The sequence below is a fragment of the Salvia splendens genome, chromosome 9, assembly GCF_004379255.2.
Source record: "Salvia splendens isolate huo1 chromosome 9, SspV2, whole genome shotgun sequence".
NCBI lineage: Eukaryota > Viridiplantae > Streptophyta > Magnoliopsida > Lamiales > Lamiaceae > Salvia > Salvia splendens.
The window spans coordinates 18,068,118-18,081,291 of NC_056040.1; the positions used below are offsets into that span (position 1 = coordinate 18,068,118).

Here is a 13,174-nt window from a genome sequence, read left to right on the forward strand (position 1 = left end):
AAAACCCCTTCCACTCCAACTTGATCACAGCTAGGTAGTCGATCAATTGTAGTATTTGGAGAAGGTTTCACTACTTCATCATTATCAACGACAATTAATTCTATTGAGTCATACCCGAAATTGGAGTCGCACGACAGAGATATCGTGGCTGGTAGAGGCGGGATAGCAACGACAACAGGCCACGAGCTTCTAGATGGATCGTGATGGAGATCAGCTGGGGGTCGCGTCGCGGCGTGTGGATCGCCCAAGCAACGTTCACGTGAATCCATCTGAGACTCCAATTCCCTGATAATAGCAGTCAAACGCTCGAGCTGTGAAGCCAAGGCAGCCAACTGTAGGTTCGGTTCTAAATTCGGCGTCACCGGATCACGTGCCATACCGAGAGGCTCCATATGGTCTACACCATTGTAAGGAGGCTGATATGGAGACGATGGCGGCTGGAAGAGCTGGTAAGGCTGTTGTGCAAGGGTGTACATCGGGTTCCCATCAGGAGGGTCAGGTTCAGGGCACGGATAGAACATCGAAGAGGGACTTGGCGCGCTAAAGGATAGCGCTGGAATCGGGCGCGCCGGGTCTGGATAGGAGTATCCAAATTGCACGTTCTGGCTCTGGAGATACCAACACGATGTGGGGCTCGGCATGGGCAGTGGCGAGAGGAACGGTCTATTGAACTGGCGATGGACGTAGTCAGTGTAGGTGTATGACATGATAGCGGAAATACGGAGGATGAGATCACAATGAAAGCACCAGATGATAAGGAGAAACCCGTATCAATGATAATTGGCGAGAATTCACCGGATATTGAAGGTCCGTTCGCGGGATCCTCCCGTCGAGCAACCGATGAACAAAGACGGAAAAGTAAATTGTAGAAAAATAAAAGACGAAACGATAAAGATAATTATATTTCTTTCATGATTCCTTCAAATGATAACAAAGACTCATATTTATAATACTCCTATGAATAACATAACTTGGTGAACAAGATAATAAAGATACGGAAAAGATATGGTAATATAATAATAGAGATATGTGAGATATTTTGGAAGATATAATCGTATCAGATTGACTCTGTTTATTATCTACATTCTACAAATTCTATTACTCAAAGTAACGCCCTACCCCTAATTAACTCTTAAGAAATACTATGATTGAATTTAAGATATACACAAAACAAAATTATATGGGATGTTGTAATTTGTAAATGTTATATTTGTGCATGATATGGCAACATAAAAACCTATTCGGATTTCATACAGACAAGAAGTTAGCTAGTGAAGTGGAGTTTTTGATATGTATTCATGTCTCTTGGACATAAAATTTAATGTAGTAGATATAATAGTTAAAAGCGGAAACGTTAGATATACGTGTTTAGCTTTTTTTCTTTCAACTATATATTAAATTTAAAGTTGTAGAGACATGAAAACATATATTATACACACGTACGCACATGATTGATCAAATTAATCGCACTTCTTTATATTATAGTAGTTGTATAATAGTACTACTACATTACACATGAAAATTTTATTTTCGAGATTGATTATTAGATGAACTATAAGCAAGTTTGAACTTTATAGTTACTGATTAGTAAGCTATACATATTTTTGTTTGATTTCATGCATCTCTGCCGAATTCGACATGTATAGATGGAACATATATTTAAAATTTGTCCATTGAATTAGTTGATCACCTAAAAACTTTAAACTTGCATGGAAATATTGATGTTGTAAAGCACAGAATTCTTTGGTCTCAATCTTGAAAGAGAACCATATTTGGATGTAAAATATAAACATAATAATTCAGAATAGATAGGGACGGAAAGAAAATTAAATATTCCGACATAATAAAATGTTGTGTCAATGCTGCATTGATTAATGCAAAGACTACAATAAATATTTTTCCTAAACCCAAAATAATGCTTTTGATGCACAAATATGGATCAAGTTAATGAAACCAGTTATAATTATTCCTGCACTCGTGGAAGATAAGATGGAGACTGAATCAACCCAAACTATTTATGACAATTTAATATTTTACCATCAAGAAAACTTCCAAACTGAAGCATTAGAAATAAATACCAGATTCCTATCGAAGCAACTTCGTAATTCGTTTTATCAGTTAAATAATTAAATATTCTAACTGCCATGACTAATTAAGTTGGTGGAGATTCGTTTTAGATTTTAGTTATGATGATTTCTGATACTACCATTGAATTAATACTCAATTTTATGGCGGGGGAGAAAAATAACCATTCTTGAAAAAAATTCATGTAATTAATAATAACACTTTTGTATCAGATAAAGATGCGACTAAAAACCCATTTTAAAATATATGAATGCTAAGAAAATAATGAAATTTAAAAGGTAACATTTTCATCTTCATTGGATTCGATCTCAAAATCACTAATTATTCTACATAATTTTTAATAGCAATTTAGATATATAGGTGCACTGACTGCATGGAAATAAATATGAATAGATAACTAACGTACATCCTCATAAATGCAAACAAAAACATTATTGAATGTACTCTTTGGGTAAAATTATGGAGTATTTATTTCTACCAACAAAAAAACAGATTGAATTGACAGAGCTTAAGGAAGGTCTTTGACCTCTGTCTTCTCAAATTCGATTTCTGAAACTCCTCTTACACATACAAAAGCGACACCTATTACAAAGATAACTCAAATCAAGAATGTTCAGACCATCATTTCGTATTGTTTCATCAATCTGTATACATAAAAAGAAATCATTGTATTGTAAACACATCGGATCAGTTACCATCTTTAATTATGTAAATTCGCAGAGAATATCGCTATCATTTTTAATTTGCAGAGAATAAAAATCGCCTCGATGTTGAAATATACTATTGTTATAACAATGGAATATTATAATATTTTCCGTCACACGATTTCAACTTGTGATTCATGTCATACTAAATATATATAATCTGTGATGAAGCGATTAATTAACTCACCATATATCTTTTTAAAGCTTCAGTTAATCAAGATTTATATCCCAAATTTCTTTATAAAAACTCATCGTTCCATTATTAAGTGGGATATAAATCAATTTTTTATAAAATGAAGGATTTTGAAGAGAAAATACTAATTAACCTTGGTAAATACAACACTTAAATAACACAAATCTAAGCTAAGTAATTGATCAACGTTGGCAATTAATCAACAGAATCGTTTATAATTAACAATAATTCAGAAATAAAATTTTAAAAAAAGAAAGAAAATATATGTGGAAAACTGCTTGAAAATAAATAATTAAAGTTAATCAACTAATTTATCTCCATGCATGGATTATGATCACCACCACCATAATCTATCATATATAGATACACATGATTACCTTGAGAGAGAGATAGAGTGAACAAGTCAATACTGATCAAGTGAGAGGTGATGATACATCGCATTACCGTGCCGCCCCCCTCCCGCCATTCCCCCGCCGCTATTATCATCGCTAATTTGGGGGAAAATCGGGATGGTGCACGGCGGCTCCGACGCGTTCCCCTCCTCTCTAGTGATCACCATAACCGCCGACTGCACCAGCTCGAGGCAAAGCCTCAATTTATTCGGCTCCACGTGGTTCAATCCAGGGACCGCGCCTTTGAACAGAAAATCGGAAGTTAGGGTTCGGAGCACATCCAGCGGCGTCACGCCGTCGACGGTGCGGCACGTCGGATCGGCGTGGTGGTCGAGCAGCACGGCCACCATGTCCGGCGACACCATCTCCGCCGCGACGTGGAGCGGCGTCTTCCCCGCGGGGCCCGCGCGGAGATTCACATCGGCGGCGCCGAGTTCCAGCAGCGCTTTCACTACTTCTCTGCTGCAATTCTCCACCGCGTAGTGGAGAGCGAGGACCTCGTCCAGATTGAGGCCTTCTCCCATCACCATCAGCTTCACGAGCTCCACATCGGAGGAGTCCAAGGCGCGGCGCATGCGGCGGATCTTCTGCTCCTCGAGATCCGCGGCGGCGCAGAGGTGGTGGTGGCTGGGGAGGATCGGTCGGCGGGAGAGGGAGGATTTGAGGCGGAGGTCCTCGATTTTGGAGACGACGTCCATTGGGAGGTGCTTGGCCAGGATCTCCGACGGCAGCCCCGATTTCGCGACGAGGTGAGAGCAGGTGCTCCATAGCTGCTGCATGTCGTGATTTCTCGCAGCGATTAGGACTTTCATCACATCTTCGATCGAAGCTTTCTCCACCATGCTCGTTAACTGCTTCTGGAAAATTGAATTCAATTCGTTATAATTAGGTTTTATCATTTTGGGGGAAATGGTTGGGGTTTTGTGGAGAAGAACGAATTTGACGAGATCAAAGAAGAAGAAGGCTTTCATTGACAAATTTTACATGAAATCAAGAGATCAAAACCTTTTCCAGATCAAATTACGGCAGAAATTGAATTGAATTTAATCGAGATCAATCTACCATGGAAAGAGAGAGAGAGAGAAAAAAAAAGGGGGGGAATGAATTAACCTGAGTGAGCAAAGCGAGTTGTTCGACGCCGAAGGATCTAGCGGCGGCGAGGGTGTCGACGGCGAGATCGACGGCGGAGGAGCAATGCGTGTGCCAGCAGCCCCGCTCGCCGCAGTTAGGGCGGGGCTCGTGTTTCTGAGGTACAACCGAGGCTTGGCCGCTGTACAAGAACTGAAGCATGAGAAGAAAAACTTCATATCCGACAGAGTTCACGGGTATGACCTGGCGAGCCTGGCCAGATCGGAGCGGGTCGAGGGCGGAGTCCGGGCCGCAGAAGAATTTCCGGAAGAAGGCGCTGCGGGCGGCTAAAATGCAGCGATGCGAGTGGATAAGGCGGCCTTCAACGCTGAAGGTGACATCGCTGAAGGCTTGGCCGTTGATGAGGAGGTTGAGGTAGTCTAGAGAGAGAGATCTTAAGGAGTCGTCAGGGCTCATGTTTGTAGAGGGAGAGAGAGAGAGAGAAGGTTACTGTGTGCTGTGCGTTTTTTTGCTGTAGATGACAGATGTGTCGAAGCAGAAGGAGAAATGGTTGTGCTTTTTGGTGATAAGATTTTGTGTAAAGTGGGTGGTGCAGAAGAATTGAAGAAGAGAGAAATTAATAAATACTAAGAGTAATGAAAAAAGAAATATTGGTTGGTTTCAGCTGCTAATCATTCTTGATCAGTTCTGGCAAGTTTCTTGATGGTGATGATGATGCTGGTGATGATTCTACTGTGGCTATTTCTAGTAAGGGATTCTGTGATGACAAGATATTTCAAGAGATAGAGAGAGAGACGGAGGAAAGGGATAATGTAGGCGGCTGAGATTATTTTTGGGGAAAATGGGTTTTTATTTCATAATTATTGTGATACAAAAGGTTATATTAAGAGAATTGGGATCAAAATGGTGGAAATAATTTTGGGTTTGGTCCTTGGACTAGTGCCTAATTGCTGTGTATATACATAAGGATAAGGTAGTGGTCTATTTCGTCTTACTTTTTGGGTGGGAAAACAAGATTAATGTAGGTCTATTAAGTATGCACATGCATGATTTAGTGATAATTTAGAGCATCCACAATAGCAGACTAAAGGTAGGACTAGCGGTTAGTCCATGAAGTTGTCCATCACAATAGTGGACGAAAGGTAGGACGTCCCGAAGTAGGACGAGAGCTAGGCATGCACAATCCGAACCGGACCACCGGTTCATGAACCGGAACCGGCGCTGGCAATTCGAACCGGATGGCAGTTCGGCGGTTCAAGCGGGCCGGTTCAGGTTCAAAAATGTCGCGAACCGGAACCGGCGGTTCGCCGGTTCCTAAAAATCAATTTTCACAAATAAATAAATACAATAATTTCATAATAGCCCATATTTATTTGTTGGGCATATGATTCTAAGAACCATTCTTGGTTGTTTCTCTTTTATAGAGACATCCTTGAATATTTTGTGTTTCACTTTCAATGTGGGGCAAAATATGTTGAAATATTTTCTTGTATAACTACATGTTTAGATCTTTCATTCAACTTTTTCCAATGTGGGATACGAAACTTTCTTTTGTTTTCTACTTTTCTTTATTTTTTACTACATTTTATTATTCACTAACATTATCTGTATTTTTGTTATGATTCATTTTTTAAGACAAATTTATAGATAATAATAGAATCAAATAGAATTGTTCAATTAAATTTAAATATTGCATGTTGCCCATAATTTGTATATTTATAGAATGTGGGTGTGTTCAAATAATAATAATAATTGGATTTAAATGTGCTCACTTTTAAGAATTCTAAGAAACAATTCTTGGTTGTTTCTCTTTTATAGAGACATCATTGAATATTTTTTGTTTCACTTTCAATTTGGGACAAAATATGTTGAAGTATTTTCTTTTATAACTACATGTTTAGATCATTCATTCATCTTTTTCCAATGTGAGATACAAAACTTTCTTTTGTTTTCTACTTTTCTTTATTTTTTACTATATTTTATTATTCACTAACTTTATCTTTATTTTTGTTATGATTATTTTTCTAAGACAAATTTATAGATAATAATAGCATCAACTAGAATAGTTTAATTAAATTTGATTGTTGCATGTTGCTAATAATTTGTATATTATAGAATGTGAACGTGTTCAAATAATTGGATTTAAATGTAAGTATGTTGCTAATTTTTATCAATATATTGATTAAAATGTGAAAAAACAACAATTAATATAATTGGTATAATAATGATAAAAATAGATAACTAAAGAATGATTTGTTTAGTGGTATAATATAGTTTATATATTAGTAGTAGACTAATAGTATGATTTTGTATAATAGTTGTTATTCTAATAGATGTAGTATAATTTATATAAATAAAATTATTATTTGTGAATATATTCTTGATAGATAAGAATAAACAATTATTGAGTAATATGATTTGTATATAGATAAATAATTACTCATATTATAGTTATCACTAGATTAATACAATTTGTATAATAATTATTCTCTTAATGTGTATAATGGTATTTATTAGTTAACATACACACAAACTTATACACAGACAAATCGATAATGATAAAGAATTAAAGAATAATACTTTATGTAATTATATTTGTTGTTAAGTTGTAATAATAGAAGATAGTTAGGATATAAACTAATATAAACAAAGATGATGGAGATGTATCATGTAGTTATAAATAAGGAGTTTTATCACACATTGAAAGAAAGAGCAACACATCCTAGAACATGTAGCTATAAAAGAGAATCATCCAATAAACTATCTTTCAACCCAAAGGATCAAGTCTAACATTAAGTATAAATTGTAACTTATAAGTTGTGACTTGTGACTTGTAGTCTCGTTGAAATAAACACTAAAATGAGAACGAAAAAAAATTGAACCGCCGAACAGGTCCGGAACCGACGGTTTCAGCAAAAAACCGACGGTTTTGAACTGCCTCGTGAACCGGCGGTTTTTTGAACCGGAACCGCCGGCGGTTCCGGTTTCGGTTCATGGAAATGGTGAACCGTGAACCGCCGGTTCCGATTCAGAATCAGAACCGGCGTTTTTTGAACCATGTGCACACCTAACGAGAGCTCGTCCACGCCCGAAACCGGTCGTCCAGATTTTTAATTTTTTTAATTTATACTCAATATTTACAACTCGTTGCACTTCATTTTTTGTATATTTGATAAACACCAACAATTAAAATGAATTAATTATAATTTTCAATTTGTTTTATTGGCTAGGGCGTCGGCTAGTCCTAGTGCTAGGCAGTGGGATGTCCTAGTGATGTGGCAGTGCAGTTGGATGTCCTAGTGATATGACATGAGGTGTTTTTGGTTAGTGATAATGCTAGACTATTGTGATGTCCGTCCTACTGTGGATGCTCTTAGGTCAATAGCAAAGTTTTCTTCATTTTATTTTCAGTGATAATTTGCACAATATTAATTTGGATCTTGTAGCAAATTAGAACCAATTTTTAAAATGTTTAAATAATAGCACGACCTTTTGCTTTTGTATGCACAAAAAGATAACATTCCCATGATACACACATAGTGCACATACAACACATACATGTATACTGCATATACAACACACAAATTCTACACGCGGTACACATACACACACAATACACATAGACAATGCACACTCACAAAGAATACACTCAATGCACATACACTTACAATACAAATACTGCACACACATTGCATTTACACACACAGGGTGTATGTATTGTGTGTGGGTGTGGTGTGGTGTGTGTACAATATTTGCAGTGTGTATTGTGTAAATTAAGTTGGCGTGTGTATTGTATGTATTCAATGAGTGTGTGTATTGAATAAGTGCCTATGAGCAATTCCTTCATATTCGATTTCATATTAGTACTTTATTTTACCAAACAAATGAGTTGGATTTGAATTGAAATTCAATTTATTCTTTTTCCTACTGTATTCTCTCTTTCCTTAATCTACTTAACATAATTTTTTTAAATCTCGTACCCAAAAAAAAGTACACTCTCCGTCCCTAATAATTTGTCATCATTTGACTAGGCACGAGTTTTAAGAAATATAATAGAAAATAGGTTAAAAAAGTTAGTGGCATGTGAGTCCTTCTTTTATAAGTATATTTGTTTTATAATAAAATGTGAGTGTGAATAATTAGTGGAATTGAGGTCCACCAAAAATGGTAAAAGTGAAATGTGACAAATTTTTAGGGACGTATGAAAATGAAAATAAATGATAAATTTTCAGGTACGGAGGGAGTATCTACTACCTAAGGAGATGAAGGAAGTGCTTCATATTATCAAACTTAGTAAATTTGAACGAGTTTACTCACGAACTAATGAGCTGGATTAGTGTCAAGCTTTTATTGCATGCAGCTATACTAATGGAGTATTTAGTAATCCTATCTCATTTCCACAAACCTTAATTTTTGCACACAATAGAGGCCATGTACATCTTATTAGTAGTACGTACACAAATCAATTGCAACTCTATCTTCAAAAAGAAAATAAAATGGATGGTGAAATTTCAAAAGTTTTCAAGTTATAGTCGAATTATAGTTCCATCAAATTACATTTTCACAATGAATTAATTTACACATTATAAAGACGCCTTTCTTTTCTTTATTTTTTTGAAAAAAACGTTACTTTCAATTGGAATATGAGAAATTATATAAAATCGAGAAACGATAAATAAAATTCGATGATATTGTATGGGTAGTTTCCAGCCTATTGTACATTAAGATACACATATAATTAATGTGTATTTAAGTATAAAGTTTACCTCTTATTAAATTCATACCAGAAAAATTGGAGAAACGGCTTACAACAACCATCATAATTCTGTAAGCATGCATCACTACAACTTGGTATGTTACTATTACGACATAATGTTATTTCAATTATTTGTACTTCGCATACCAATTTTAACAACCGTTCTATATATACTTTAAGCCAGCTACAGGGAAAACATTCTAAAAATTTATATATATAGGCATATCAATAGATGTCCCCACTCGTCAATTAATTTATTTAAAATCTGATTAGGACAAATAAACTCATAGTAATACAATATGGTTAATTTACTCCACCAAAAACAATATTGTTAATTTACATTGACAATGATATCATTTTATTGATTTTTAATCAGAGATAAATGCACCTAAATAAAAGCACTTTCACCAACTTCTAGTTGCTTAGTTCAACTAAAACTCAATTTCAACTATTTAAAATTTTACACGATTGTTAATTGCTTCCAAATTAATCTTAAGGTAGACATTTGAAATGTCTACGTCACTCCAATAGTCCGAGGAAAAATGAGGAACCAATATTATCATTTTAAAAAACGTCTTTGTGACTAATTTGGGTAGTTGTAATGGTCTTGATTTTTTCACTTTATGATGGATTAATTTGCAACAAAATGACAATCTTGTGATCTTCGTACTAATTGGTGGATTGCTATTATTTTTAGGAAAATTCTTATTAGTGATGCATAATAAAATGGAATAGAACACTGCAATTCATTATATTATTATTTTAATAAATATGAGATCAGTAGTGAATTGAAAAGACTTAAATGTATTTCATTAAACTAGCTAGATGAATTATCATTAATTAAGCTTAATTTAAGTGTATTAATATGTGTCCACTAGTCCAAAAGGACTTATATCATGAATTGTAGGAAATAATAGCTAGGGCATTTAAATATATATATACCAAATTTATATCGGCAACTTAGAAAATTTATAGCGGGCCATTTAATTATAACCATATATAATAATATGTAGTCCTACTGCTGATACTGCTCATTGCCACTGCTGAAAATGAATGGCCAAATTATTTTCACCCAAAAAAGGGGAACAGAAAAAAGTGAAACTCTTAATATACTTATCTGTTACCATATCAAATAAGTGAGTAGTATGTCTGTGCAGATATTAATATTCTATTTATTACTTTACCAAAACAATATTGTAAATCAGAAAATAATGCCCCTACTATTCAAAATATAACAGTGATACCAGCCACTAGATTTCTATAATACAAAGTAATAGTAATGTTAATAACTACAATGATGATAGAATAGTAGTTTGTTATCGTTATTAATTTATAAGTAGTTATGCTATTAAGTTATAAGATGTCAAAAAAGCAACAGCCTTCTAACTTTTTTGAGGTCTACAGTTATGAACGAAAAGACGAAGGATTTATAGGGATAAAAAATAATATATGTTGCTTGAGTAGGATTAATAAAAGCCAAGAAAGGTGGTAGATATATAGGAATACAATCTTAATAGCATTGCGTGTCGGTGGGTAATTAATTGCCAAATAGTAGTAGCTAAAATTATAAGATATTAATTTGTATTAATACGTAAACACGCCGCAATAAATGGAGTATTAATCTATAAAAAAAATCAAGTGATAAGCTTATACTTATGTCTTATTGATGGTTCCATCTCAACTCCCCATTAATTTTATAATCGTCTTGTTGTGATGTCAACTTTCTATCTTAATTTTCCATTAATTTTATAATCGTCCTGAAAATTCATGATCGCTATTTTGGGCTCTACAAGAAGAACACAATTTTTGCTATCCATAAACAACATATTCAAACTAAAATGCCGAGATGTCAAAAGAGTTGTTGCTTTTCGAACACCCAAATTGGCTTCAATCTTTGAAAGATTAATATGCATGATTGACCAAGCGGTGAGGTAGAACATTATCATTCACAACTTCATATCGAACCATTTGAACGGCATTCCACTCCAATCTCCATGAGAGGAAATACATAATTATTCCACAAAGTATTTAATTTCTCAATCTTTTCTTTTCCATTGTGCATATATCACTTTGCATTTGTTTACAAGTTTATCGGCTCGCGATTCCTGTAATGATGTTAAGTTTGCCAGTGCCTAGTAGATTTGAGTGCTTCTGAACGCTATGATGAAGTCATTTGTCTTTGTGAATAATATGTCAATCCAAGAACACCAACCGAGACGTAATATTTTTCCGACTTGACTTACAATTTGGTTTATTTTATTGTTTTCATAGTTATATTTCATTTTTATTTTTATTTGTTATTTTCCTTTAATTGTACTCCCTCCGTCCCGTCTAAGATGACACACTTCTTAGTAGGCACAAGATTTAGAATTACTCCCCCCGTCTGCAAATAGGAGTCCCGTTTTTCCATATTAGACCGTCCGCGAATAGGAGTCCCGGTTTACTTTTACCATAAATGGTAATAGGGTCTCACCTTCCACTAACTCATTCCACTCACATTTCATTTAAAAGTAATATATACAAGTGGGACCCTCATTCCACTAACTTTTTTCCACCCACTTTTCTTAATATTTCTTAAAACCCGTGCCGCTATGAAATGAGACTCCTAATAGTGAACGGAGGGAGTATTGGTTAATATGTTTAATTGGAAAGAGAAAATGTGAGTGTAGATACTAAATGGATAGAGAAAGAGAATTGAATATTTAATTGGAGAGTGAAAAAAGTGGTTTTGTGTATTAATTGGAGAAAGAAAGTTTCCAAAAATAGAAATGTGCTATCTTATTTGGAATAAACTAAAAAGTAAAGTGTGTCATCTTAAGTGGGACGGTAGTGTAAGTCCCGTACTGATTGATAAGTATGAATTTTGCATGCTTTTAAGACCTAGATTTGGTTTGTTTTGACTATCTTTCATACAAAATCTGTTCTTTAATTGCATTATTTATACAATTTGGTACGTGTTTTGTGAGAAGTATGCATAGACATAGGAAATGGCAGAAAAGGTTGAGATTGAAGTTCGAAGGATTCGAACCATTTCAGCGGTCTGTTGATCTCGGCCGTCGAGAGCGCCAACGATCGATGGAGGTCCAGCGGCCTGTTGCGAAAAATAAGCCAGAGTCGACCTCCCGCCCAGTGATCCGCAGAATTCAATGCCTAGAGTCCAGGAGAAAGTCAGCGACCCACTGAGATGAAGTCAGCAGTCCGTTGAGTTTGTGCGACGAGTGCATTTAGCCCTAATTTGCCCCAAGACTTACCATTCTGAACTAGAATTGTTACCTTACTAAATAATTCCCCACAGAGTCTATAAATACTCCTCATAATTCAACATAGAAGAGGTCCAGACTTTCAATAGAGAATTCTCCCTCCAAGAAATACACCATTCCATCATCATTATCATCATAATCATCATTCCACTACCATTCAACTTTGAGTTTTGGAAGCAAGGCAAGATTGAAGACGAAAACTTCAAGATTCACTCCTTTGGATTTTGTGTTTTGATTATTTTATGTTTTCTTCATTATTATAATAAATTCTGATACCTCGTCTATGGATAACTAATTTGTAGAGTTCCAAGGAAATCTCTAGATAACTCTTAATGTTTCTTTTTAATACACTTGTTTTTTATATCCAAGATTTCATTGCATTCAATTTTGTGGATACTGCTTCTAGTTGAGTGATACAACATATGTATAATTTAATGGCATTTGTTGTAATCAGGAGAGGATCCACATGCTAGATTAGAATTACTACAGTTAATATCCAAAAAGGTACGTAAACCTAAGCGTGAGGATTTTTTAAGGCTCTAATTAATCTGTTGGGAGTTATTAGATAAGATTGTCAACCTTAATGCTAGTAATCAACATTGTCCAGTCGAAAGCAGCAATTAGGTGACTCACTCTAGTAACCCCGAAGTCATTTTTTGGATATTATGACTGTGTTTAAAAAAAACTAAATTAGT

General features: G+C 35.0%; 1 protein-coding gene across 3 annotated transcripts; it reads right to left on the bottom strand.

Moving 5' to 3' along the window:
- Positions 1–2,583: 2,583 nt before the first annotated feature.
- On the bottom strand, positions 2,584–5,349 carry LOC121749026 (BTB/POZ domain and ankyrin repeat-containing protein NOOT2-like). Of its 3 annotated transcripts, none has more exons than XM_042143635.1 (3): positions 4,485–5,346; positions 3,360–4,231; positions 2,584–2,667 (listed from the first exon to the last, which is right to left on the bottom strand). In XM_042143635.1, exons 1-2 carry the CDS (start codon positions 4,917–4,919, stop codon positions 3,386–3,388), a joined length of 1,281 nt encoding a protein of 426 aa, XP_041999569.1. In that variant the 5' UTR covers positions 4,920–5,346; the 3' UTR covers positions 2,584–2,667; positions 3,360–3,385. The 3 variants fall into 3 exon arrangements, with proteins under 3 accessions (XP_041999569.1, XP_041999570.1, XP_041999571.1); XM_042143636.1 differs by having other exon boundaries at positions 2,584–2,729; XM_042143637.1 differs by lacking the exon at positions 2,584–2,667 and having other exon boundaries at positions 3,161–4,225; positions 4,485–5,349.
- Positions 5,350–13,174: the final 7,825 nt, after the last annotated feature.